Source organism: Ahaetulla prasina, chromosome 5 (genome assembly GCF_028640845.1).
Source record: "Ahaetulla prasina isolate Xishuangbanna chromosome 5, ASM2864084v1, whole genome shotgun sequence".
In the NCBI taxonomy this organism is placed as follows: domain Eukaryota; kingdom Metazoa; phylum Chordata; class Lepidosauria; order Squamata; family Colubridae; genus Ahaetulla; species Ahaetulla prasina.
In genome coordinates, this window is record NC_080543.1 from 109,117,183 (window position 1) to 109,144,191 (window position 27,009).

A 27,009-nucleotide genomic window follows, 5' to 3' on the forward strand; every position below is an offset into this window, starting at 1 on the left:
GATTGGGAGTGGGAGGCACCGTTTATCGGTGGTTCTCCTCCTATCTCTCCGACCGGTTGCAGTCGGTGTTGACAGGGGGGCAGAGGTCGGCCCCGAGGCGCCTCACTTGTGGGGTGCCGCAGGGGTCGATTCTCTCGCCCCTTCTGTTTAACATCTACATGAAGCCGCTGGGTGAGATCATCAGTGGTTTCGGTGTGAAGTACCAGCTGTATGCGGATGACACCCAGCTGTACTTTTCTACACCGGACCACCCCAACGGTTATCAAGTGCTGTCCCGGTGTCTGGAGGCCGACGGGTCTGGATGGGGAGAAACAGGCTCAAGCTCAATCCCTCCAAGACAGAGTGGCTGTGGATGCCGGCATCCCGGTACAGTCAGCTAAATCCGCGGCTGACCATCGGTGGCGAGTCACTGGCCCCGATGGAGAGGGTGCGCAACTTAGGCGTCCTCCTGGATGAACGGCTGTCTCTAGAAGATCATTTGACGGCCGTCTCCAGGAGAGCGTTCTACCAGGTTCGCCTGGTGCGCCAGTTGCGCCCCTTTCTGGACCGGGAGGCCCTATGCACGGTCACTCACGCCCTCGTGACGTCTCGCCTGGATTACTGCAACGCTCTCTACATGGGGCTCCCCTTGAAGGGCATCCGGAGGCTACAGTTAGTCCAGAATGCGGCTGCGCGGGTGATAGATGGAGCCCCTCGTGGCTCCCGTATAACACCCATCCTGCGCAGGCTGCACTGGCTACCTGTGGCCTTCCGGGTGCGCTTCAAGGTTTTGGTGACCACCTTTAAAGCGCCCCATGGCATAGGGCCGGGTTATCTACGGGACCGCCTACTGCGACCAGATACCTCTCACCGACCCGTGCGCTCTCACAGAGAGGGACTCCTCAGGGTGCCGTCAGCTAGGCAGTGTCGTCTGGCGACGCCCAGGGGAAGGGCCTTCTCTGTGGGGGCTCCCGCCCTCTGGAACGAGCTCCCCCCAGGACTCCGTCAACTTCCGGACCTTGAACCTTCCGTCATGAGCTCAAGACACATTTATTCATCTGTGCAGGACTGGCTTAGATTTTAATTTATAGGGTTTTAAATTGATTTTAATATTTATATTTTTATTTTTAATAATAGGGCATTGGAATAAGTTTTTTAAAGATTATTTTAATTTTGTATATTGATGTTTTATATGCCTGTGAACCGCCCTGAGTCCTTTGGGAGATAGGACGGTATATAAATTTAAATAATAAATAAATAAATAAATAAAGTGTGTTACATTTCTTGTAACACTCCTCTTGTGCCTAAAATAGTAAAATGATGCCCTCTAATCACATTGATCAAAAATCATATTAATTGGGGCACAGCATTAAAACATTTATTGATATGTTCTTGAAGTTTTAAAACTAAACTTTACAGCAATTTATTTTTCCTTTTTCTCAGTTATCCATACATGAATTTTTGGGCAGTCACAAATCATCTAAGAGCTAGTGGCTCTGTATGGTTATACATACATGCTGTATGCAGCAAAATTATAGGTATTTGTCCACACAGTCTTACACTTACACACACTCTCCGATACCAATGGTTAAGATATTAGACACAATGGTATAAAGGCCCTCCACAGTTTGTTATTTGAGCCAGATATACCACCAGATATTCATGCTTTAAAATGAAATTTGTTGTGCCCAAATTGAACTCTAAGTCAGCTGTCCCCAACCTTTCTGACTTTGGAGACCAGCAGCGGCAGCGGTGGGTGGTGGCAGCGAGGGGGAAGGGTTTCATGCATGCAATTTAATTTCATGAATGTGCATATGGAGCTTTGTGTGCTTGCCCGCCGATTGCACGGCCGGGTTTCCAACGGACCACAGACCAGTAGCAGTCCACAGACCAGGGGTTGGGGACCCCTACTCTAAGTGACATCCATACAGTTTTACCATGCTGAGAAATATTTTACCAATAGTGATTTAAAAGGTGAGTTATTATATGCTAGCTGTTTTGAAATAAATTTATAATTAACAGAAAGGGTGTTCAAACTTTGTCTTCAAATAAAAGTGGCTATACATTAATGGAAAGAATATTTATTTATTTATTTATTTAAAAAAGAGCTTATAAAAAGCAATGTTGTATTAATACTGCACAAAAGAGGGCATCCAGATGATTTCACTCTTAGTAACTTATTACTCTCGGAAGGTGATTAGGTAAATATTTCCAGCCACGAGTTTTCCTCTGTCTCATCAGAGTTCTTCTTTGACCTGCAAGTAAGACGAAACTTGGGCATCAAAGCTTATAACATAGAATTATTTAACTTCGTATGTGTTTTAAATGTGTTTTATATTCTGTTATGCCATTTCCCTTTATAGTTAACACATATTTTCCAACAATGGATTTTGATGGCCTATGGTTATTCCAAGTGTCTGGAATATATTGCATTTTAATTTATCTAAATAGTGTGGGTGGTCTATGAGAGTCAAGGCTGTCTACAAGAGAATTTGGTGTTTCAGGAATAATTGGTACAGGATTACGATTAAGAGCCTCAGTAGCGCAGTGGTTAGAATGCAGTACTGCAGGCTATAACTGCTGCCTGCTGGCTGCCTGCAATTTGGCAGTTCAAATCTCACCAGGCTCAAGGTTGACTCAGCCTTCCATCCATCCGAGGTGGGTAAAATGAGGACTCAAATTCTTGGGGGCAATATGCTGACTCTGTACACCACTTAGAGAGGGCTGTAAAGTGGTATATAAGTCTAAGTGCTATTGCTATTATGGAATTAGCACATTTGCGAAAGCTGGTCACCAATGGCACAACCTCTTGGAAAGTAGTAGATCCTCTTTCCTTGAGGGTCTTTAAGGAGGGTCTGTTTAGACATCTTTGAAGATTTCTGCACTGGTGATTGAATTAGGCTAGATGATCTCTAGGCTCCATTACATCCTGTGATTCTGTGGCCTTCCCTATTGTTTGTTCAGCTGTGTTCTTATGAACAGGTAGCAACAACAATGTCCAAATCATCCTGAGCTTCAGTCTTTCTGATGCCAACTTCTCCTCCTTCTCAGGTCACCTTCATGGTAAGAGTCTAATTTGAAAACAGTTCTGCTTTTTGATTTTTTTGTATGCTCTCTTTTACTTACACCTTCCCCTTTAATCTAAGAAGGAAGTATCGAGAAATATCTGCTTCTACTCAATCTGAACCTGTCTTCAAAGGAAGGAATGGCTTCCTTGTAGGTAGCATCTGGGACATGTAGACAACAAGATGAGAAAAGGACTTAAGAGTGCAATGCTTGTTCATATCAATTGGAGTAGCTTTAAGGGACCATAGCAATGTCCCCAAGGGATGCACCTACAGATAGTATAGGTCTTATAGAACAGGGGTCTCCAACCTTGGTTGCTTTAAGATTTGTGGACTTCAACTCCCAGAGTTCCTCAGCCAGCTTTGCAATTTAATTAGGGGAGTAATAGATATTTAAAGGAATGCATTTTGACTCTAGTTGCAGCCTTGCATTTTGAAAACAAGTTTCAAATAAGTAAAGGATCAGATAATATAGTTTCTCCATGTGGAACACCTTTAATTCTAGTTTTTCTGAATATACAAACCATTCCTCTCCTTGATCTGGCAGGTTTTAGCTTAAATCTTAAGATTTAATTTAGATGTATTAGAATCTTTCTTTCCTTCACTCCTGGTGCATGAAAAGCAATGAAAAAGTCCATTTTGGTACTGCAACATTTGTTTTACAAAGCTAAGAGCCTGAGTGGCATAATAGTGTTCTCCTTAACGTCAGGTCAGGATACTCAACAACCAACTCCTAAAATATTAACTTGTACATGTTATACCTTTGTTCGGTGGCAATTACAGGGGAAGAGGTCATCATCAGGCTGTACCACTTTTTCCATGCCATCCCTCACTTTGGGATCACTCACTTGTAGTTTGGCATATTCCTAATGGGAGAAAAAAATTAAAGAATAATATTTTTTGCCTTGCTCCTTCAAACAATGACCACTTGATGTTAAAGGGGGAGGGGGAACCCTTCGGTTTTACATTGGAAACTTTCCATGCATTTGAGAAGGCTTAAGGAGCTTTACAAGGGTCTAAAGTCTTCTAGATGCTCCCAGCATCTATTTAACTCATCAGAATTCCAGAAAAGTCTCTCGGGATGGGCCCTGAATGTACCACACAAAACCTGGGATGGTCCTTGAGCTGACCAACATTGTGTGCTGCTGTTTTAGTGCGACAAATGGCCCACACTGCTTTAGGAAACTTGGATTCTTTAAGATTCAGTATCACACAACACTGTAAGGTGACTTGCCGAAATATCATCCCCTCTGTTAATGCACAGTCTGTGTTTTGGAAGAGGCTCTTTAAAGTTAGCTCTTTAATCTTTGCTGATGGCTGTTTTGAAGAACCCATCCTTTCTTTAGAAAGGGATCTGTAGAAGCTCAAATGCATCCTTAGCAAACAATTGAATTTTAACCCTGGGTTGTCAAACTGGTGGCACACAGGCCAAATGCATCAAGAGGCAGGCCACGCCCACCCTAGCTCCTGGAGGGGGGAAAAAATCACAAAATGTCATGTGATGGCAACGTGACGTGGCGAGTGACACAACCTTTCCAAGGTGCTCCCTTGCGGATTCTACCAATGAAACTGTTACTAATGTGTTTTTAAAAGTTTCCCAATAATTTAGACAGTCTGTGTTCCATTCTAATGTAGCTGAATGCTTAACGTTTTGAATCCATAAAATAAACCATGTTAGAGATAATAAATACGGGCTCAGAGAACGTGAAAGTATCTGTATGTTATGGGAATGTGTAAATGAATTCAGTTATCTAGTTCAGGTGATATCCTGCTCTTTTATGAGTTGTAAAATAACCATTAATGTAATGTACAGAGCAGGAAACCTGATCTACTACTTAAGATTGTTGAAAGGATGAAAATGAGGAAGGAGAAAAGTAAATATATTGTCTTTGCTCTTAGGACAGAATGTGGGGACTGTAGGAATTAATAAATGAAGGTCATCAAAGACATGGAGATCTCTTGGAGCAGTGGTCACCAATGGGCGGGCAGTGGACCAGTGGTGGTTCGCGACAAAATTTTGGTGGTCCACAGAAAAATTATTTGCATTTTTTATATTGCACTAAATCAGCAGTCCTCAAACTATGGCCCTGGGCTGGATACATGCAATGAACATTTGTGTTGCTGCAGAGTGTCTCCCCCTTCAGGGTCTTTTGTGTGGGTCAGAGGGGGGCAGAAATTCTGACTTGGGGTCTGCTTCAACCTCCTGGTGCAGGACTTTGGGCGAAGGTTGGAGGGAAGTGCTGCTGGTGGCAAAGAGCCAGAGAGCCTTATTCCAGTGGGACTGCATCATGGCCTGGAACTGGCTGACCATCTCAGCTCGCTGAACCTCCAGGCACCTGTACTGGTCTTGCACTCCCGCAGGTCTTCCCTTTGCTTGGAAAGCCTATGCTCGTAGTTCTGAGTGAGGTGCTTCTGCTGAGCCTCCTTCTTGGTCAGATCCAATTTGAACTGAGTCAGCTGTTTTGCCAACTCTTTCTCATGGCGGCTGCTTAGCTCCAACAGCTGCTTCCTGTTGGGGCCCTAAGGAGGCCAGGCAGGGAGACGACGAGTGGCTGGCAGGGGAGGGGCAAATAGAGGCTGGTGAGGCAAGATGTGAGGGATGTTGAGTTGGCTACGCCCACCCAGTCACATGACCACAGCCACACCCACCCAGCTGGTCATTAGGCAGAACATATTAGTGGTCCGCAGGATTTAAAATTATGAATTTAGTGGTCCCTGAGGTCCAAAAGGTTGGTGACTCCTGTCTTAGAGTGCTCGACTCACAAAGAATTGTTGCCTTCACGCAAGACATTTCAGTGAAAGCTATGTCAACTAATGTCAAGGATGGAGAACATTTTTCACCCACAGGTGACTCTACTTCTAATGATAATATTCCAAGGATAGGCTGATAATCTATCATTCACAGATAAAAGAACTCAACACTTTTCTTAAATATCTGTTTGCTATTGAGGTCCAATAACTCTTTCTGGAGTTCTACCTGACTATTGAGATACACTTAATTAATTAGTGGGGGTTTAAAATTTAAAAAAGAAAGAAAGATAATAAATAAAAATAACAGATTATTATTTTCCACTAGAAGTTTTCTTTTAAAAAAATCAGCTCCAAAAGGATCAAATAAATATCTTCCTCTGAGCAATTTTTACCCTTTTAAATGCTACAAAATTCCTTGTGTGTCCAATCACACTTGGCCAATAAATTCTATTCTAAATTCTATTCTATTCAGAGCTAATAATCCATTTGTTTGTAAGACTAGGAGTCCTGATCACATTATTAGGAAACCCTGGAGGAAAACCAAACAGAAGCCTAATCTGCTTACTTGAAATAGTAAATAATGGAAGGGATCCAATATATTTCAGCAAAGATTCTTCCCCTCAAATGAGAGTTATTGAAATTAACATTAAAGCTGTAATGTTAATTCTTTTCCATCTGTTTTTACACCCATGGGTTTTCATATTTCTTTTCATGTGTTATTTTTTCATTCCCTGCTTTCAGAAACTACTGGGGATAGAAGAGGCTTCAGTTAGCTTATGCCTTTAGTAGTTTCACTTTCTCATAGTGTTAACCGTTAGCAAAATGAAGTACCGATTTTTAAAGCTGGGGCCCATTGTTTAATCCCCTGTCTCAGCAGATTTCAGTTAAAGTTCAACAAAGAAAGATTAAACTGACCTGAAATAGTTTCAAATAATAACAGAATATATGATCTCCCATAAGGGTGTTCCTTGCAAATTCTTGTCCAGCTTTTGCAATCTTCTTTGCCTACCAAGACGAAAATTGAGGTGGGGAAGACAGATAGAATAAATACCAAATTCATGTATTTTCATATTTAAACTTTAGTTTTCCTAAATTTCCTTTTCCACCCGTTCCTGTCTAGATATTAATCAAGTTTCCAAGGATCACAGTTCAAAATAAATCAAACTGGAAGAGTTAATTAAAAAGAAATACCAAACTACTAGCATTCCTTAGCTAGCAGTAATGATAGCAACAGTGGAAAATGCATGTAGCTCAGAGTTGATCTATCGGCTTCTTGGTGCGCTCTAAGTTTGCTTTTCTTGTTGCAGCTGGTTCACAAACACGCCATTTACAGGTTGTCCTTGACTTACAACAGTTCGTTTAGTGACCGTTCAAAGTTACAATGGCACTGAAAAATGTGACCGATGACCGTTTTTCACAGTTACAATCTTTGCAGTATCCCCATGATGGTTTGATCAGAATTCAGATGCTTGGCAACGGCTTCATACTTATGACCATTGCTGTGTCCCAGTCATGTGATCACCTTTTGTGACTTTCTAACAAGCAAAGTCAAGGGGGAAGCCGGATTCACTTAACAACCGGGTTACTAACTTACCAACTGCAGCGATCACTTAGCAACCGTGGCAAGAAAGCTCGTAAAATGAGACAACACTCACTTAACAAATGTCTCACTTAACCACAGAAATTTGGGGCTCAATTGTGGCCATAAGTTGAGGACTACTTGTAATATCATCAGTGCCACCCAGCATCATTCACCAAGATGGGCGGCTATAAAAATTGAAGTAAATAAATAAATAATCAACCAACCAACCAACCAACCCACCCACCTAACATGGCTATGAAACATGAACAAGAAAACACCAGCAAGCTCATAGCATGCAAGAAGACCACAATAATGATACCAAATGAGAATTAAGAATCAAAAACTAGATTCGGTTTTATGTGACAGGACAATCTTCCTCAAATCAAGCTCAACTCATCTGACTTGATGGATGCATCCATATGGTCTTCCTGGCAGCAGCCGAAGAATGGTTTGGCACTGCCTTCTTTTAAGTAACGTTCTGACTCCCAGGCTAGCTTCCAGCCCTGGTATTTCCTGGCTATCTTCCATCAAAATACTAACCAAATCTGATCTGCTTATTTCCAAAGCCCATACTAAATCAGACAGATGCTGTCATCTGCTGAAATAAATATAAAATAGTGATATCATTTCAAGTTTTAAACAAGATCCCTTAGGCTTGATGTTCCAGAATAAACACACGGGATGGGATGAGGAGGAAAACTGTGCTCAGATTACAGAATACCAAATTCAAAGCACTTTCCAATCTTAAAACGATAATACGGGACAGTTCTTGCCATGCTAACGAATTAATGCCTGGTACCTAATAACTCTTGTTTGTTTGCTTCTTTCAACTTGGACACTGACCAAGGAACTTCATAGCAAACAACAACTCTACAATAACATATAACAATGGCAATAATCAGATAGCAGAGGCTGAGTCAGTAAGACAAACATGTCATTAGGTCTGCAAAGGGTTCCAACAACCATCCTGGTCTAAAACCTAGGAAAAAAGCCAGGTCTTTCAGGCCCTCTGGGATACCATCAAGATGGGATCCACCTGGTTTTCAGGGGTAAACTTCATTTGAGAGGGAAGACACCACTATAGGAACCATGGTGGAGCAGTAGTTAGAATGGACTATTTGCAGGCTAACTCTGCTCATAGCCAGGAGTTTGATCCTGACCAGTTCAAGGTTGACTCAGCCTTCAATCCTTCTCAGGTCAGTAAAATGAGGACCCAGATTGTTGTGGGCAATATGCTGACATTGTAAACCATTCAGAGAATGCTGTAAAGTAGAGTTCCCCAACCTTTTTGGGTTCAGGTCCCGGGGGGTGGGGGAGGCGGCAGGTGCCTTTACCCACGCTAGCATGCACGCGAATGGAGCTGTGTACGTGCAACACCTGTAGACAGTAGCACCTGACCCTCGCGGCAACAGTTGGGGGGGATGTGAATGTTCACTTTCGCATGCACTTGCTACCACTCATGCAGTCCGAGATTGGGGACCCCTGCTGTAAAGCATTATGGAGCGGTATATAAGTGCTATTGCTATTGCTATAGAGAAGGCATGCATCCATACAACACACGGCATCGCATAGGCCTATCTATGTAAGAAAATTCATATCACAATTAACCTTTTTCATATTTTTCTGTATCTAGAAAAATCACAGCCACTTTCTTACTTTTCTGATTCATATTGTCAATAGCATTCAAAATGTATCTAAAATTATCGCTCAAACTGTATAGCTCTTCAAGACAAATCCAGTCCAATCAGAGTATATTAAATCAGTTAGAAGGTCACTTACAATTCTTTCCAAGTATTGCCATATAAAGCTTATAAAACTACATTAAATATTGAAATAGATCTATACAATCTTGGATGAGTCGGGTAGTTCTCCAATGTATAAATCGGAGAAGTTAAAGCTTCCTTCCAGGAAGAACCAAGTCTTTAATATTGTTGATTATCATTCATTACCTCAGTTAATGGTAATGCCACATTTAAATTGATTTGGTCTCTTGGCTGAAGCATGTGTGGTTGCATTTTATACTATAGTTATATTGATTTTTTTGTGAGATGCGCACTATATAAACCAAATCAAATCCTCAGACAAATTTCCTAGAAAGTCTTCTGTACATTGGTCCTAGATTATTCAGTTTCAATTTTGGCGTTGTTCATTTCCTTTTCAGTAATTTGTTCGTTGAAAACTTCTTTTTGTTGGGTAAGCTGTAGTGTATCTAGTTATTCTTCAGTTTTTCCCAAATTTGTTTGGTATAAAATTTGGAATATTTAAGGAATGGATTTGTTTATTGTTGAAACACCTCTGCTAATGCAAAATAAAAGTAATAATTATTTTCTCTTGTTTCTTTTGAATTTAGTAAATCTAAGTTTATCTGATTTATTATCTTTTTTTTCAAAATATCTTTCATGTTTTCAAATGTTTCCACCCTCTTGTAGATGTCATTCCATTACATTCTGCAGTTCTTATAATTCTGTTTCTAGAATTGCGAGGGCTTGTCACTCTTCCTAAAATAAGCTGCTATGCTACGCTAATCTGTACATAAAATTATTACGTGCAAAGACAGATTTGATCATTTCACATTTCAGAAAATATAGGTAGTGGAAATACATCTTAGCTTAGATAAGTTTCCAGAAAAATATCTACAGCATATTACAACTACCATAGAAAATCAAAACATATGATATTCCCTTCATTTGATGGGCGACCTCAGTTAGCAGAGACAACAGTTCATTACAAAACAATGGTCTAGATCAGGGGGGTCAAACTCGATTTCATTGAGGGCCACATCAGGGTTGCGTTTGATCTCAGGGGGCTGGGGTGGGTGTGGCCGGGGTGAGCTCCATTTTTGGCTGCAACAGCTTCCTGCAACCCTCTGCCAGCAAAAACTCCCGAGCTCTATTTTCACTGGCAGAGGTACCATGGGCCGAATCTTCACTGTTTCCAGGACAGCCCCACGGGCCAAATCTAAGCATTCCGCAGGCCAGATCCAGCCCCTGGGCCTTGAGTTTGACACCTCTGATTTAGATAAAGTAATTCTGAATAGTCAGATTCCTCTGAATCACAGTCTGTGCTTTGCATTCAGAAAAAGGTCCTAAGGCCAGCTAAGCTGAGGAGGAAACAATTTCTGCCCCAAACCTTGCAAGCCACTGCCAGTCAAGATCAACAAGTTTCTGAAATGCTCTCATGACAGCTATCACTGGCAACTTCTACAGGAGGAACTAAATATAACCAATTTCCCTCTATGTGAGTTACACAATAATCAACTTTCATAATACCAAACTAAATAGGTTTGTATCATGTCAATCAACAGATCTGTATTAATTAAATGCATCTTTACCTCTTCGTCATGATCTTTCGCCCACTGGAGTTTTTCCATCAGATCACTCAGGTCGTTCTTAAATGGAACAAAGTGCTTCCAAGGTTGTAATTCGTTATAAAAATGTTCATAGTAGATGGAATCCTGCTTCAACACTAAGCTGTTTCCTGCCAGCAAGTATGGCAGCCGATATGCAGCCACTGTGCCATCAATATTAATTTGGTATTTAGACTGCAAAATACAAACATATACCATTAATTAAAATACCATTTTACTGGAGGTTCTCGCCACAGCCACCCAGGAATTAAACTCTCAACAAATGCCTGTGGAATATCTGGGTAGAGGATATTCCACAGATAGAATCATTCCACCCAATATTTGGTTATCAAACTTCAAATTCCTACTGGCAGTGTGGTACATAAAGAATTTTAGCCAATTATAGTTCTCTTTAGAGCAGGGACAAAAAACACATCCATAATATTTAGGTTTCACAATAGCGGTTCAATTACATTTTAAGTCGGGGTAGAGAACATGTGGAACGCTAAATGTTCAGGCCCCTTACTCATCCGTTCTTGGCAGCAGAGTAATAAGAAGGGCTGATGGGAACGGACATGACATCTGAATAGGGCTGTAAAAGTTATTGAGCAAAGACAATGTAGCTCTTGATTTTTAAAATCCTACCTTTATTAATAGCAATCAACTATAAAACCAAAGAAATCTGTATCTAAAGCATAAGTAATATAGCATAGCACTGTGATGGAGAACCTATGGCAGAGGTAGCACGCGTAGCCATATCAGTGGGCATGCGAGCTCAGCTCTGGCGTGCATGCATATGCCGGCCAGCTGATTTTCAGGCCTTCTGGGCCCACCAGAAGTAGGGATACAGGCTCCAGAGGGCCTCAGGGGTGGTGGGGAAGGCCCATTTTTTGCTCTCCCCAGCCTCCAAAGCCGTTCTAGGTGTCTGGGCAGGGTGAAAACGCACCTTCTGGTCCTACAGAAGTTCGCAGGCAGGCTGTTTTCAGCCTCCAGAGGGCCTCTGTGGGGGTGGGGAAGGCTGTTTTCCTTCTCCCCAGGCTCCTAGAGAGGCTCTGGAGCCTGGGGAGAGCAAAAAATGGGCCTACCGTGCCATCACGTGCCAGTTGCGCGGGGGCAGGGTGCATAGAATTATGGGTGTGGGCACGCTTGTGTGCCCTCCCCCCACTCCTGGCACGCAATGGCAAAAGGGTTAGCCATCAGTGATATAGCATTTCTATCTCTCCCATTTACAGACCTCACAAAACATTTTATGTAGATGGGTTAATTGAAATGTATGTGTGTGTATGTGGGTGGGTGCATGTGTGTGGATGGCTGTGTTCGCGCGCACACACACATAGATACACGCATACATACACATACACACATATATATATACGCTCATTTCACTTGTGAGCAACTCTGGGCGGCTTAAATCATCAATAAAATAGCAGTATAAAACCATTAGCATTTTAAAACATTTAACACATTGAGCATTAAAAATTAACAAAAAACTAGAAAAGAAAGGAACCAACAGAAATAGTCATCGATTTATGACCGAAACCGAGCCCAAAATTTGTTGGTAAATGAAACAATTAAGTGAATTTTGCCCCATGTTACGACCTTTCTTGCCATAGTTGTGAATCACTGCAGTTGTTAAGCTAGTAATAGGGTTCTTGAGCAAATCTAGCGTCCCTATTGACTTTGCTCGTCAGAAGGTCGCAGAAGGGGATTATACGACCGCAGGATACTTCAGCTGTCATAAATATGAGTCAGAAATTTGATCATGTGACTGTGGGGATGCTGTCATGGTCATAAGTCTGAAAAACAGTCATAAGTAACTTTTTCAGTGCCATTGTAATTTTGAATGGTCACTAAACAAAGTGTTTTAAGTCGAGGACTTACAAGGTGGAGGTGGGATCTTCTTAGTCTACTCCCCTCCAGAGTGGGATGCCCCTTTGGGTTTTCAGGCCCTTTTCAGGGCGCCAAGAAGTTGGAGCGCGCCTCACCTCAAGCGGCATTATGCTTACTTTTATAAATAAGGCAGCTAACATATCTAATACTGCCTCCTGTTTTCCCCACAACAACTCTGTGAGTTGTGCTGGGCTCAGAGAGTGACTGGCCCCATGTGAATTATAATCCCAATCTAAACTTACCTTCTAAATACCGACCTCTGCCAGAAATTTCTGCAGGATATTTGAAAGGGAGAAACCCCGAACCTTTAGAGATTCAACTGTCATATATTCTGAGCTGGTTATAACACTATTTCTCTGATATGGGTAATGTACCTCAATTGTTATTGCCCGTATGGCGTTTATTGATTTAAATTAGCTATTTAACAGCACTGTTTGTTCAGATGCAGTTTAAACAAGTTGCAAACGTAGATAATAACTTTGATTGTTATCTTCCTTAAGAGAATGGTGTTCCTAAGGATACAACCAGCAGAGGTCCCCAAAGCAGGACAACCAAAAGACTATGGGTGTTGCTGACATATTGTATTTTCTCTTTTTAATCACTTTGCAGAACAGATGGATTGTACAGCAGGGGTCTCCAACCTTGGCAACTTTAAGACTTGTGGACGTCAACTCCCAGAGTTCCTCAACCAGCAAAGCTGGCTGAGGAATTCTGGGAGTTGACGTCCACAAGTCTTAAAGTTGCCAAGGTTGGAGACCCCTGTTGTAGAAGAATAAAACTCCAGACAGTCACACTCTTAACTAAATTGGTAAAAGGTATTTCAGCAACCATGGATACTGCTGATTCCACTTATTTGACAAGATGGGGTTGGGGGAAAAGAAATAGGGGATTAAAAAAATATATCCTATCCATTCCAGAAGCCTTCTCAGTCCTGAGAATATGAGAACTAGGAGACTTGCAATATTTTACTTTATTCCAATATATTTTTGCAATACATTCTGCCAAAATGAAATATAGGTAGGTAGGTAGGTAGGTAGGTAGGTAGGTAGGTAGGTAGATAGATAGATAGATAGATAGATAGATAGATAGATAGATAGATAGATAGATAGATAGATAGATAGATAGATGGATGCACCTTGAAAAAATCAAAAAAAGAAATATGTTTCACAATTGGGCCGTAGAGGTTTTCATCATGCTTGAAAAAGAAGAAATTTGTAAAGGCCGCATCGATGATTTCTGGGAACTTTCGGCTCATTTTCACAAGTTCAAGCCTCTCTTTTCGACTGTCACGACCCCTCCAGATTGCTGTGGTGTTTTTCTCTTCCCATGGTGGCCCAGTATTTGCTTGAACAGACATCATATCCAGGCTGACTCTTAGGGAGGAAAAAAGGAGAAAACATTCGTAAGAAATGGAGTTCTGAGCTGAAGTTTCAAGAAGATCTTACACTCAGAAGGAAGGTTTTGCCATTAACAGCTTTTCCCATCCTTACATGCTTATTACTGATAGGAGTCCTCAGCTGCTAGGCTATAGCCCACTACAAGGCCTTGAGCCTTTCAGAACCGGGCTGTAGAAGTGGTGGGCGACTGCATACGCACATCCTCACTTGCCTGAGCAGTGGGCGACCACATGCGCACAGGTATCCCCATTCACGACCGTATTCATGAGTGCTTACCCGCCACATGCACCCAGGACCATCCCCTAGTTGGTCTGTAAAGTCAAAATAATTGGGGAACTCTGGACTAAAGAAGAAATGCCAAAGACTGGATGACACCTCAAGGAGAGACTTTTTTTTTTTAATTTGAATTTATATCCCGCTCTTCTCCGAAGACTCAGGACGGTTTACATTGTGTAAGGCAATAGTCTCATCCTATTTGTATATTTATATACAAAGTCAACTTATTGCCCCCCCAACAATCTGGGTCCTCATTTTACCTACCTTATAAAGGATGGAAGGCTGAGTCAACCTTGGGCCTGGTGGGACTCGAGCCTGCAATAATTGTAACTGCAGGCAGCTGTGTGTTAATAACAGGCTGCATTAGCCTGGTGAGCCACTTCCCAGCCCCTAATAGTAGAACAATTTAATAGTAGAACAATTAAAAACTTAATAGTAGAATAATTTAAATGTGTGAAATAAACTCTGTAGACATAGATTACAATAGAAATCAATCCTGCTCAGCTAATAATAATTTTAATAATTTCCTATAAACAATAGACACATTCTTACCGCCCCATTGTTTCTAACACAGAATCTGTCAGGTCGTAAGTTGGCATTACAATATCTTTAGAATCATTGGATCCACACCAGGAGAATATGGGTTGGATATCCTGGGAAGATTTCCTTTTTTCCAATGGCCAATCTCCCAAATTCACAAAAAACTCTACATCTGGCATTTTCACCTAAGACACAATAAAAAAAAATTATTTGTATATTAATATTTATTATTATTTACTTATGGTTTGCTTATTCAGTTTCTCCTGATGGCAATCAAAAGATTCTTGGAAGGTTACCACCTCCTTAAATATGATTAATACGACTTTTTAATTTTATTAAATTTTTATGCCATCCATCTCTCTTGTAAGGTGACTCAGAGAAGCTGCCTTTTACTATATACTTGATTTCTGAGTGGATTCTAGCCGTTAAACAACATTTAAGAGAACATAACTGGAACATTAAATAGCAGATACGTTTTCTGTATGAAAGATGATTAGCATAGATGATTAGCAAATAAATATTATGTAATGTTGGAATTCCTGAGCTTCACTGACCTTCTATAATTTTCTATATTTATATTTTATTATATTTATATTTATTTAATTTTTATACCGCCCTTCTCCCGAAGGACTCAGGGCGGTGTACAGGCAGAATAAAACCAACAAAGAACAATATGCAATATACAAAGTTAAAATCAGTTAAAAACTTATTAAATGAGCCTGAAAAATTTAAGAAATTTACCATAAAACCAAAAACCCCATTAAAATTACTAAAAATTTGAGTTTAAAATTCCATTCAAGCCAGCCCCCTACATACATTCTGGCATACATTTTTATTTATTTGCCAAAAAACAACATCAAAAAGTTGCATTTGTAATCAGTAATCAGTACATGTAATCAGTAATCAGTACATGGTATTTACTTAATTTATTTACTTAATAAATAATATTTATTTACTTAATAAATTTATTTACTTAATAAATTTATTTACTTAATTTATTTACTTAATAAATAAATAATAAATACTTAATGGTATTTACTTAATTTATTTACAGTACATGATATTTACTTAAATGCTGTGTGTAAATTACACTTAGAATAGTGGAAACTTTGGTGCTTTCTAAATTTGGTTGCTTGCTTGTAAACATTTCATTACATAACATTTGTGCAAGTACGTGTTCAGAGAGCACCAAGAACCTCACGTTCAAGTTTGATCTACATATTTCTCTTCAATTGGAACTCTTAGGATAATACTGCAATGTAGGCCAGTATTATTATTCTCAACTTTATAGCTGAACGAAAATGGTGACTTTCTTAAATCAATGCATTTGCCAAATCTGCATTTCCTCAACTGTTTTTGTCAGGGGGAAAAATTATTAAGACATTATTTACTATCTCTTTAACAACCACCAGAATACTTAATTCAAAGCCAAACAATTTATGAGTACAATGCCACCTAGTGGTCTATAGTTCCAGTCTATCATTTTCAGCAACTATGCATCAACATTTCAAAGATTTTTAAATAGGTTTCCTAAAGTCAAGTGGAATGCTTCATTTCAAATTTGTAAAGTCCTTCAAAGCTGCCTCAGACAGGAAACAAGTTTTTGGACTTGTGCTGGAGCCCATCCTAAGAGAACTTCTCTCTCTATGTGTAGTAGTAGTTTGGCTCCGTTACTAGTCTGTTACTTACAAATATTTTAGAAATCCTGTATTCTTCTTTCAATGGTGAGATCCAAAACCCCTAGTCATAACCCAGCAGGAACTGTGTAGACAGTCTAGCATTGCCGGAACATACAGCTCAGTGGTGGAATTCAAATTTTTTTACTACCGGTTCTGTGGACGTGGCTTGTTGGGCATGGCTTGTTGGGCGTGGCAGGGGATGGACACTGCAAAATCTCCATTCCCTCCCCACTCCTGGGGGAAGGATATTGCAAAATCTCCATTCCCACCTCACTCTGGGGCCAGCCAGAGGTGATATTTGCCAATTCTCCGAACTGCTCAAAATTTCCGCTACCGGTTCTCCAGAATCTGTCAGAACCTGCTGAATAGCACCCCTGATACAGCTACAATTTTAAGATCATTATGCAAATTGCCATTCACATAATGGGCGAACTTCCAAAAAATCCCACTTGTGCAAACTTCCAAAAATTCCCAGTTCCTTCCAGAGGACTGAGGAAAAGCTCCAAACCACCAAAATAATATGCTGTTCTTCAATATGTGTCCACTGAAAGGGAATGAGTTCACACATACACAGCTTTTATTTCCTTAGATAAAGAAGCGTAGAACTTATTCCCATCAAGTCAACATTGATCATTTGGATAACAATGGATAACTCAATGTGGTGGGCCCATAAACAGCTACCAAAATTATTCCTTTGGTAACAGGGAAAAGGACATCTTTTTCAGAACTGGGGTGAGGTGTGGGCTGAGAAAAGCAGAACGAATTGGCTAGTGGTTATTTTGTACCATCTAAATATGCCCATTTAGTGTCCTGCTGCTACAATACACCTGAAGATTATCAAGGCAGCATCTTTCATTGTCAGCCATTCAGTCATGGGCTTTGGGGAGAATACATCTTTAGGCAACTTTTAAGTGGACTTTGAAGACTTAGGAAATAGAAAGCCTCATTCTGCAAGTGTATGACAAGTATTTGATACTAAAGCAGGGGTGAAATGCTCCCGGTTCGGACCGAATCACTCGATCTGGGAGTGATGGCGGCGGGTGGTTCGGAGAACCAGTAGCAAAAATCCCTGCCCCACTCCCGCCCATGGCCACCCAATCGCCTGGTCACCTGCTTGCCAGCTCTTTTAAAAAATGCTTTTAAAAGGTAAAAAAAAAAGACTCTGATGATTACAGCTGAGCCACGTGATTGTCAGAGCCTCTTTTTTTACTTTTAAAAGCATTTTTTACAACCTATTACAACCTATTTTATTTTTATTAAAAATAAAAAAAATGATCGCGCGCCACAGCTGATCACCCCCTCCCCGCGCGCTGTTCTACTTACCCCATGCCTCCTTTTGGCTTGCACTGCGCACGTGCGCGCACCTTGCATTTGGTACGTGGTGCGCACTGCACATGTGCATGCACATGGGTAGGGGTGGAGGGGTGGCGGTTGCTATTAAAGAGAGTCTAGAGCCGAGGGAGACCACTGTACCTCAGATTGCCGGGTGTGAATCCCTCTTTGTGAGATGGGGTCATAGATGTCAGATGGGCTTGCTGGTCGCGTACCTGGCTCCTTGCTGCGTGACAGCTGCCCTGCCCGAGCTCCTGGAGGTGCTTGCCGGGGTGGCAGTGGAGACCCCCAGACTTTTAGTCATGGGGGACTTTAACTTGCCATCTGCCGGCTCGTCATCGACGGTAGCTCGGGAGTTCTTGGCCTCCATGACGGCCTTGGACCTGACTCAAGTAGTGGATGGCCCCACTCACATCGGGGGAGGCACACTGGACCTGATTTTTGTCTCTGGTCAGTGGTTGAGAGATCTGGACTTAAAGGAAATAGTCATTGAACCTTTGTCATGGTCAGATCACTCTCTCCTTCGCCTGGACTTTCTGACCGCTACCCAACACCGCAGGGAGACGGAACCATTACGTTGGTACCGTCCCAGGCGCCTGATGGACCCAGAGAGGTTTCGGACGGAGCTTGGGCCACTTCCTGAGGGTCTGGCCCAGGGCAGGGCAGAGGAACTAGCTGCAGCCGGGGAAGGGGCTGCGGCTGGGGCTTTAGACCGTGTCGTGCCTTTGCGGCCTCTGACCCGGCGCAGATCCCAACCGGCTCCTTGGTTCTCCGAGGAGCTGAGGGGGATGAAACGCCGGAGAAGACGCCTAGAGAGTTCCTGGAGGTCCAGCCGTTCAGAGGCTGATCGGACACTAGTTAGATCCTATACTAGGACCTACCTAGTGGCACTGAGGGAAGCGAGGCGCTCCTACGCCTCCCCCCCCATTGCGTCGCCAGATACCCGCCCAGCTGCCCTGTTCCAGGTGACCCGCTCCCTCCTTCACCAGGGGGAGCGGGATGCAGGGACGTGCTGAGGAGTTTAACGGTTATCTATACGATAAAATCGTTCAGCTTAGGGACGGCCTGGACCAAAATTGTGGCGATTCAGGCGGGTATCTGAGGGCGGTCTTGGTGATGTTGTTTGGGATGAGTTTGACCCTGTGACTCCCGAGGACATGGACAGGTTGCTGGGTAGATTGAAGCCACCACGTGTTTACTGGACCCGTGCCCCTCCTGGCTGGTGCTGGCCACTCAGGAGGTGACACGAGGCTGGCTCCAGGGATTACGAGTGCTTCCTTGTTGGAGGAGTCTTTCCGGCCGCCTTGAAAGAGGCGGTGGTGAGGCCCTCCTCAAGAAGCCTTCCTGGACCCGGCTGTTTTAGGTAATTATCGTCCGGTCTCCAACCCGCTCATGCGAAGGTTGTAGAGAGTATGGTGGCATATCAGTTTCCCCTGCACCTGGAGGAAACTGTCTATCTGGACCCGTTCCAGTCCGGCTTCGACCGGTTACAGCACTGAGACGGCTTTGGTCGCGTTGGTGGATGATCTCTGGAGGGCCAGGGATGAGGTTATTCCTCTGCCCTGGTCCTATTAGACCTCTCAGCGGCTTTTGATACCATCGACCATGGTATCCTGCTGCGCGGTTGGAGGATTGGGAGTGGGAGGCACCGTTTATCGGTGGTTCTCCTCCTATCTCTCCGACCGGTCGCAGACGGTGTTGACGGGGGCAGAGGTCGACCCGGCGCCTCACTTGTGGGGTGCCGCGGGGTCGATTCTCTCGCCTTCTGTTCAACATCTATATGAAGCCGCTGGGTGAGATCATCAGTGGCTTCGTGTGAGGTACCAGCTGTACGCTGATGACACCCAGCTGTACTTTTCCACGGGCCACCCCAATGAAGCTATCAAGTGCTGTCCCGGTGTTTGGAAGCCGTATGGGTCTGGATGGGGAGAAACAGGCTCAAGCTCAATCCCTCCAAGACGGAGTGGCTGTGGATGCCGGCATCCCGGTACAGTCAGCTGAGTCCGCGGCTGACTGTCGGGAGCGAGTCATTGGCCCCGATGGAGAGGGTGCGCAATTTGGGCGTTCTCCTGGATGAACGGCTGTCTTTTGAAGACCATTTGACGGCCGTCTCCAGGAGAGCTTTCCACCAGGTTCGCCTGGTGCGCCAGTTGCGCCCCTTTCTAGACCGGGATGCCTTGTGCACAGTCACTCACGCCCTTGTGACGTCTCGTCTGGACTACTGCAATGCTCTCTACATGGGGCTCCCCTTGAGGGGCATCCGGAGGCTGCAGTTAGTCCAGAATGCAGCTGCGCGGGTGATAGAGGGAGCCCCTCGTGGCTCCCGAGTGACACCTATCCTGCGCAGGCTGCACTGGCTACCTGTGGCCTTCCGGGTGCGCTTCAAGGTGTTGGTGAACGTCTTTAAAGCGCTCCATGGCATAGGGCCGGGTTACTTACGGGACCGCCTGCTGCTACCGAATACCTCTCACCGACCCGTGCGCTCTCACAGAGAGGGACTCCTCAGGGTGCCGTCGGCGCGACAGTGTCGTCTGGCGACACCCAGGGGAAGGGCCTTCTCTGTGGGGGCTCCCGCCCTCTGGAACGAACTCCCCCCAGGACTTCGTCAACTTCCGGACCTCCGAACCTTTCGCCGCGAGCTTAAAACTTACTTATTTATCTGCGCTGGACTGGGTTAGTTTTTTAAGTTATGGGTTTTTAAATGGGTTTTAGCTCCAAATTTTAATTGTGGCCAATTTAATAAGTTTTTTAATTGTATTTTAATTGTATTTATAGTGTATTGTGTGTTTTTACTTGGCTGTGAACCACCCTGAGTCCTTCGGGAGAAGGGCGGTATACAAATTTAAATAATAAATAAATAATAAATAAAATGCGCAGCCAGAGAACTAGTAGTAAACCGGTTCAGATTTCACCACTGTACTAAATATTACATAAAAACTAAAAATAAAGTGATTTATAGCATAGTTAAAGCATATACTCACTTTTCTTGTCAAAGAAAGCAAAATAGCATCCATGAAAATTCTGAAGCCAACATGCTCACCATGGGTCTTTATATAAATCTAAAGTAATTCAAGAATCACAAATTAGGGATCTTTTTTATTTCTTTTCCAAAACAATATTAGGCTTATTTCCATTCTCTTACTCCCCCAAAACAAAGAAACGTGTAGGTTTCACTTTCTGTAACTTTGGATCGTGAAACTCTTTATTAGAATTATTGTTTATCCTTACCAAATTGGTACTTTTTACAATAGGCATGGAGCATAGTTCTTATCATCCCCAGCAAGAATGACTATGGTAGCTGGGGTGCTAGATATTGTCAAGCTGCTCCCTAGGATTAGAAAGGATCCACTCATCAAGGAATAAAACTAGTTCCATATTCCTGGGAAGTTTAAGTAACTTCTATTATTCTTATTATAATGCCTTTAACTTAGAAAGGTTCTTCAGTTCATGGCCAATATATTGCATGAGCTCCATAATTTCTTGGTATTTATTGTCGCAAGCTATAGCGATGGCCATTATATCAGATAACTAAGTGTTGCAGAAACTGATGGTAGAGAGGTATAAGAGTAACTATCTAAGTGCAAAATCTCTAAGTACAGAGGTAGAATTGACTTTGCATCCTGTTCATCTCCCAACTTGCTTGAATCCAGACAAACTACTTTCCCCTCACTCCTTGGGCTTCTTCTTTTAAGACATTTACTTGCAGGACAGTAAATTGTCATTTGTGGTACTATAGCACAGGGTGTACCTTGTTGTCTTTTATGGTATAATGGCACAAACTTTGCCTCTGTCCAAACCGTTGTGGAATTTCTTTGGCAATTTTATCTGGATCGACGGCGGAAAAATGTGCCAAATCCCTTTGAATCTGCTCAATTGTTTGAGGACAGTTCATCACCTCCAGCCAAGCACTCCCATCTTCCTCAGGGCAGTCACAGTTTTCATGGTAAACCGGTCCTGTGCACAATACAGTTGCTTTAAGTTACATCATGCATTTTGTCTTGATGATTCTCCTTTCTGAACAGATGTGTGGCTTCTGTGATTAAGCAAACTATTCAAGCAAAGACCTGATTGTGTTTTCTTTGGCCTCCTACATCTGGCCTCAATCTACAGGTAGTCCTTGACTAACAACAGTTCACTTAGTGCAGTGATGGCTAACCTTTTTGCCATCGCGTGCCAGGAGTGGAGGGGGGCACGCAAGTGTGCCCACACCCATAATTCTATGCACCCTGCCCCCGTGCATTAACATGCAACCCCCTCATGCTCCTGGCACGCGATGGCACAGTAGGCCCGGTTTTTGCTCTCTAGAGCCTCTCTAGGAGCCTGAGGAGGGGGAAAACAGCCTTTCCCACCCCCACAGAGGCCCTTTGGAGGCTGAAAACAGCCTGTTTGCTAACTTCTGGTGGGACCGGAAGGCTTGTTTTCGCCCTCCCCAGACTCCTAGAAAGGCTTTGGAGGCTAGGGAGAGCAAAAGATGGGCCTTCCCCCCACCCCCCCGCGAGGCCCTCCAGAGGCAGGAAACAGTCGGTTTCCCTGCTTCTGGTGGACCCAGAAGGCCCAAAAATCAGCTGGTCAGCATATGCATGCACGTCGGAGCTGAGCTTGCGTGCCCACCGATATGGCTATAAGTTCCATAGGTTCGCAATCTCAGACTTAGTGATTGCTCACAGTTACCACGGCACTGAAAAATGTGACTTACAGCCATTTTTCACAGTTACAACCTTTGCAGCATCCCCGTAATCCTGTGATCAAAATCCAGATGCTTGGCCACCAGTTCATATTTGATGGTTGCTGTGTCCCGGGGTTACATGATTCCCTTTTGCGACTTTTTGACAAGCAAAGTCAATGTGGAAGCCCGATTCACTTAACAACCGGGTTACTAATTTATCAACTGCCGTGATTCTCTTAACAACTGTGGCAGGAAAGGTCGTAAAATGGGGCAAAATTCATTTAACAAGTTTCTCATTTAACAACAGAAATTTTGGGCTCAATTTATGTCATAAGTCAAGGATTACCTGTACTTAATCTTAAGCCTTACCACTATTTGAGTTTCAACATTTTTCCCTTGGCTGAGAAACTTTTAGTATGAAATACATTAACAGTTCTAAAGTAATCTCCATGCAAATTAATTTAGACTTTTTGTCCTGAAATGAGACAAAAAATAAGCTCTATCTAGATAGTGGCGCAGCTGCCTATTTATTTATTCAATTATTCTTCTGCATTGCAAGCAATGATTGGTCAACATCTTTGCCAGGTGCCTAAAAATATAACTTGCTATAGCTCATCAAAATAACGAGAAACAGAAATATAGAGAGCTAGGAATTTTGCCAACACTGGTTGATCTCAGGCATTACTATATCTTATATTGCCATTATTTTATTCACTTTATTTCAATTATGTGGCTAGATTTTTCATATTCACAGTGTACAATATTGTAAATAGTTCCAAGCTTATTGTCCAATGCAACAGAACAGGTCATCCTTGGGAGAGGCACTAAGAGAATAAGTGGCCAAAAACCCAGGAGATTACCAAATCTAACCAGATTTTGGCATTCTTGCCCTAAGCGTACAACATTTCATACGGAAATTCCAAAATCTCCAAGATTTGGCTATCTTGCAAAATTTGGGGCTGTATTTTTTAACATTAGATTGAAATACATTGTAGGTAGGTCTCGCCATGGCCAACTTGCCACAGCCAATGGGCTACCGCTGACTTGCCACAGCCAACGCATTATAGGACAACTCGCCATGTCCAATTCACCATGGGACAACTTGCCATGGGACAAGAGTTACACTAATATCGAAGAAATAGCAGAATAGAATCATAAGAAAGGATGCCAAAGGAGAGGGAAAATGAAATACAAATGACAAAAATTAAATTATTTTTTAAATTATTTTAAATAATTAAACTGAATTGTTGAATTGTCCCACAACAAGTTGTCCCATGGAAAATTGACCATGGCGAGTTGTCCTGCATTGAACTGGCTGTGATGAGTTGTTCCCATTCCATAGTAAATTGGCAGAAACATAAATCATGGTCATATGACCACAAAATATTACCAACAGCCATAAATGCAGACTAATTACTGATCTCCTGAAATGTGATCATGTAACTGCAGCAGGGAGATTTAAAACCATCTTGTAAGAACCTTTTGGGAGATCCACTGAAATTTCAAACAGTCACTAAGTGACCAGTAGTAAGTTGAAGACTACCTATATTCCTTTCTGTTCTTTTCTTTGTTCATTCATAAAAATTAATACTTCTGCATTTTCAACACCTCTCAAGATGTAGATTCAATCTCATCCTCTCTTAGAATAGAAATCGGTAGGGGAAAAGGAAGATTAAAAGAAAGTATTGATTCTAAACAAGACTAACTGGACTGCAGGACATTTGTACATCCTTGGACTGAAGATTGCATTTTTAAAAATAATTTGGTTTCAAGCTAGTATAGCACCATTTCTGTACCTTTTAAAATATATGGAGATTCAGCAACCTGTTTGTTTTTTGCCCAAACTTCAATTCTCAGGTTTTTGTAGCTTGCATACATTCTGTATCTAACGATGAAGGAACCATCTTTCCTGTCCAATATTTGCACGCCCACTCTTGTAAATTGCTCCTCAGGTGCTGTGATCTTTACCTGAAATGTTTTTTCTCCAGGGGAGGTGGTAAATCTATCCAAGGGATAAAAATAAGACAATTATTGGGGGGTGGGGGGAATCTAGGTTTTTTTATAAGTTCATTTCCACACATGAAAATATTTCAGAATTCTTACCAAAGAATGAGCCTGATATACTCTTTTCCTTTCAGACAACTTTTTGATGCGGTTTCCATGGTAGCTAGAAATGGTGGAAGATCTAGTCTTAACCATCCGGAAGATTCCAGGCTAGAGATGGTTAATCTACCATATTAAAATGCATCACATTATCTATAAAACTTCTTTTTAAAAAATATTCAAGGAATTCTCTTCTATATTAACTGCTCATCAAGCTAATCCTGCCTCAGAATGTCACTGATAACCCACGTTAATAGAGACTTCAAGAGCCCTGAAGCCACTTAAGTTGAACATTGCAAGAAAAGACTAATAAATTAGCAATCTGACTTTGTTGTTGAACTTCCTGATAATCTTTTTTAATTATTTCCTCAGATCCCAATTCAGGAAGTGATATCCTGGGGCTACATTTCTGATATAGAAATCAATGTAGACTTTATACCACCATAGATAATATGATATAATTTATAAGCAGGATGAAAGTGTAATGGCAATAAATGAGGATATTTTTAACATTCCAGTTTTAAAAAACAAAACAAAACTGTAGAATAAGCAGAGAGATTATTGTTTCACAAACATAACAAAATCCAGATATGTGGACCTCAATTACTATTTTTTTTAGCAAGAGCCATGTCACCTGGGCAATTGTAAGTTTTGAAATCCACACGTTGGTAGGCACCCAGGTGGACAAACACAGCTCTAAAGCTCCTGTAAGCCTAAACCCTCTATAAAGAGATTAAATCCATAGTCTAAAATTATTTTCACTGTTGGATCCAGGCCTGAATAATACAAATGAAAATAGATCATCAAATAATTTTTTGAGGATAATCTAAGATGCTTTCCTTCCTATATAAAATGGATATTCATTTCATATTGCTCATTGGCATACTGAATAATATCATTATGACACAAAATGCTACACATAAATCCAAACAGCTATATAAGTCATGTGAGGAATAGGATTCCTAACTATGGTGTACAATTGCATGGTTTCATATTAGGCCTTGGGAATATGCCTGGTTTTGTTGTTTCAAGGAAAACCCCAGAATGTTATTGTTCTTGATATCTCAAAAAGTTGCCGTTGTTTCCAAGATCTAATACAAGTAGTTCTCAACTTACAACAATTCACTTAATGAACGTTCAAAGTTACAACAGCACTGAAAAATGTGACTTATGACAGTGTTTTCATAATTACGATCTTTGTAGCAAGTGATCAAAATTCAGATGCTTGGCAACTGGTTCAAATTTATGATCTTTGGCGTGTCCCGGAATTATGTGATCACCTTTCGTGACCTTCTAACAAGCAAAGGTGTTGTGGCTCCAGCCCCCCCCTCCCGGGCCTGACCCCCTGCCAGAAAGTGACTCAGAGAGTGAGGGGGAAGGGCCGTCAGGGCTCCCCTTTGCAGGGCCGGCCTCTCTGGCTCAGCTCCAGGAGCCAGAGGCAGGCCAGGTGGAGGAGGTGACGAGGCCTCTGTCTCCTGTATGTCCTCCTGCCCAGGCAACACTTCCAGACCCAGCTGTGGACAATCAGTCCTGGTTAGATCCCAGGTTTCATAGACAAGAGAGGCGGGAACAACAAAAGAAGGAGTGGGGCAGGCCTAGAGAATGCTGAGTCACGAAGGGTATAAAAGCAGGAGGGGCTGCTCTACTACTTCATGACGGACAAAACAAACTGACTGGAGAAAACTTGAGCTGAACTATTTGACTGAGCATTTGGCCTGGATTGCTGTTTGTTCCTGACTTCCTGGTTGCTCTGGTAACGAGCTTCTGTGACGCCGGCATCACAGAAGATAAAGAAAACCTTGGCAGACGTTCGCTGGTCTGCTGCCAGAGCTGATAGCTGCCGTGGATTAAATTGCTGGCTAATTGAGTCAGTTCACGTGACTGAAGTGGGGGGGACAGAACAAAAGGTGATGGGGAAGCCAGATTCACTTAAGAACCAGGTTACTAACTTATCAACTGCAGTGATTCACTTAACAACTGGGATGAGATAAGTCATAAAATGAGGCAAAACCCACTTAACAAATGTCTCACTTAACAACAGAAAATTTGGGCTCAATTGTGGTCATAAGTCAAAGACTACCTGTATTCAGAAACAAACTGTTTATGAAACTGAATGAATGCATACCACCATCATGATAATGTGTAGGCCTTTTCTTTCATCAACTTAACCCTTTAAAGCCCCAGAATCAAGAATTTCATAACTTCAGGAAGTACATTTCAGAAGCTGCATCTATCTTTATAGATCCAGGAGAACATAGAAGAGTTCCAGTATCAACTACAATGCTAAACTACATTGTTTCTACAGACGAATTATTGAGTCTGTCATCTGTACCTCTATAACTGACTGGTTTGGTTCTGCAACCCAACAAGACAGCACAGACTTCAGAGGATAATTAATACTGC

General features: G+C 42.2%; 2 protein-coding genes across 4 annotated transcripts in view; one reads left to right on the top strand and one right to left on the bottom strand.

Annotated features, from left to right (window-relative positions):
• Positions 1-1,370: 1,370 nt before the first annotated feature.
• The window catches only part of BIVM (basic, immunoglobulin-like variable motif containing), a 47,012-nt gene continuing 21,373 nt past the window's right edge, over positions 1,371-27,009 (top strand). Inside the window, exons 1-2 of one of the 2 annotated variants that reach the window (XM_058184704.1) lie at positions 1,371-1,953; positions 2,962-3,042. The gene's annotated coding sequence lies outside the window, so the exon portion shown is untranslated. Of the gene's footprint in view, positions 1,954-2,280; positions 3,043-27,009 lie in introns of those variants that run through there. The other variant, XM_058184707.1, reaches the window with a different exon arrangement.
• The window catches only part of POGLUT2 (protein O-glucosyltransferase 2), a 28,065-nt gene continuing 3,100 nt past the window's right edge, over positions 2,045-27,009 (bottom strand). For both annotated transcript variants that reach the window (XM_058184711.1, XM_058184710.1), the window contains exons 2-10: positions 24,300-24,505; positions 21,586-21,791; positions 20,819-20,896; positions 14,839-15,011; positions 13,749-13,986; positions 10,709-10,918; positions 6,711-6,800; positions 3,806-3,910; positions 2,045-2,234 (exon numbers count right to left, since the gene is read on the bottom strand). In XM_058184711.1, coding sequence (XP_058040694.1) covers positions 2,217-2,234; positions 3,806-3,910; positions 6,711-6,800; positions 10,709-10,918; positions 13,749-13,986; positions 14,839-15,011; positions 20,819-20,896; positions 21,586-21,791; positions 24,300-24,381 — 1,200 coding nt within the window. In that variant the 5' untranslated portion in view covers positions 24,382-24,505 and the 3' untranslated portion in view covers positions 2,045-2,216. The remainder of the gene's footprint in view (positions 2,235-3,805; positions 3,911-6,710; positions 6,801-10,708; positions 10,919-13,748; positions 13,987-14,838; positions 15,012-20,818; positions 20,897-21,585; positions 21,792-24,299; positions 24,506-27,009) is intronic.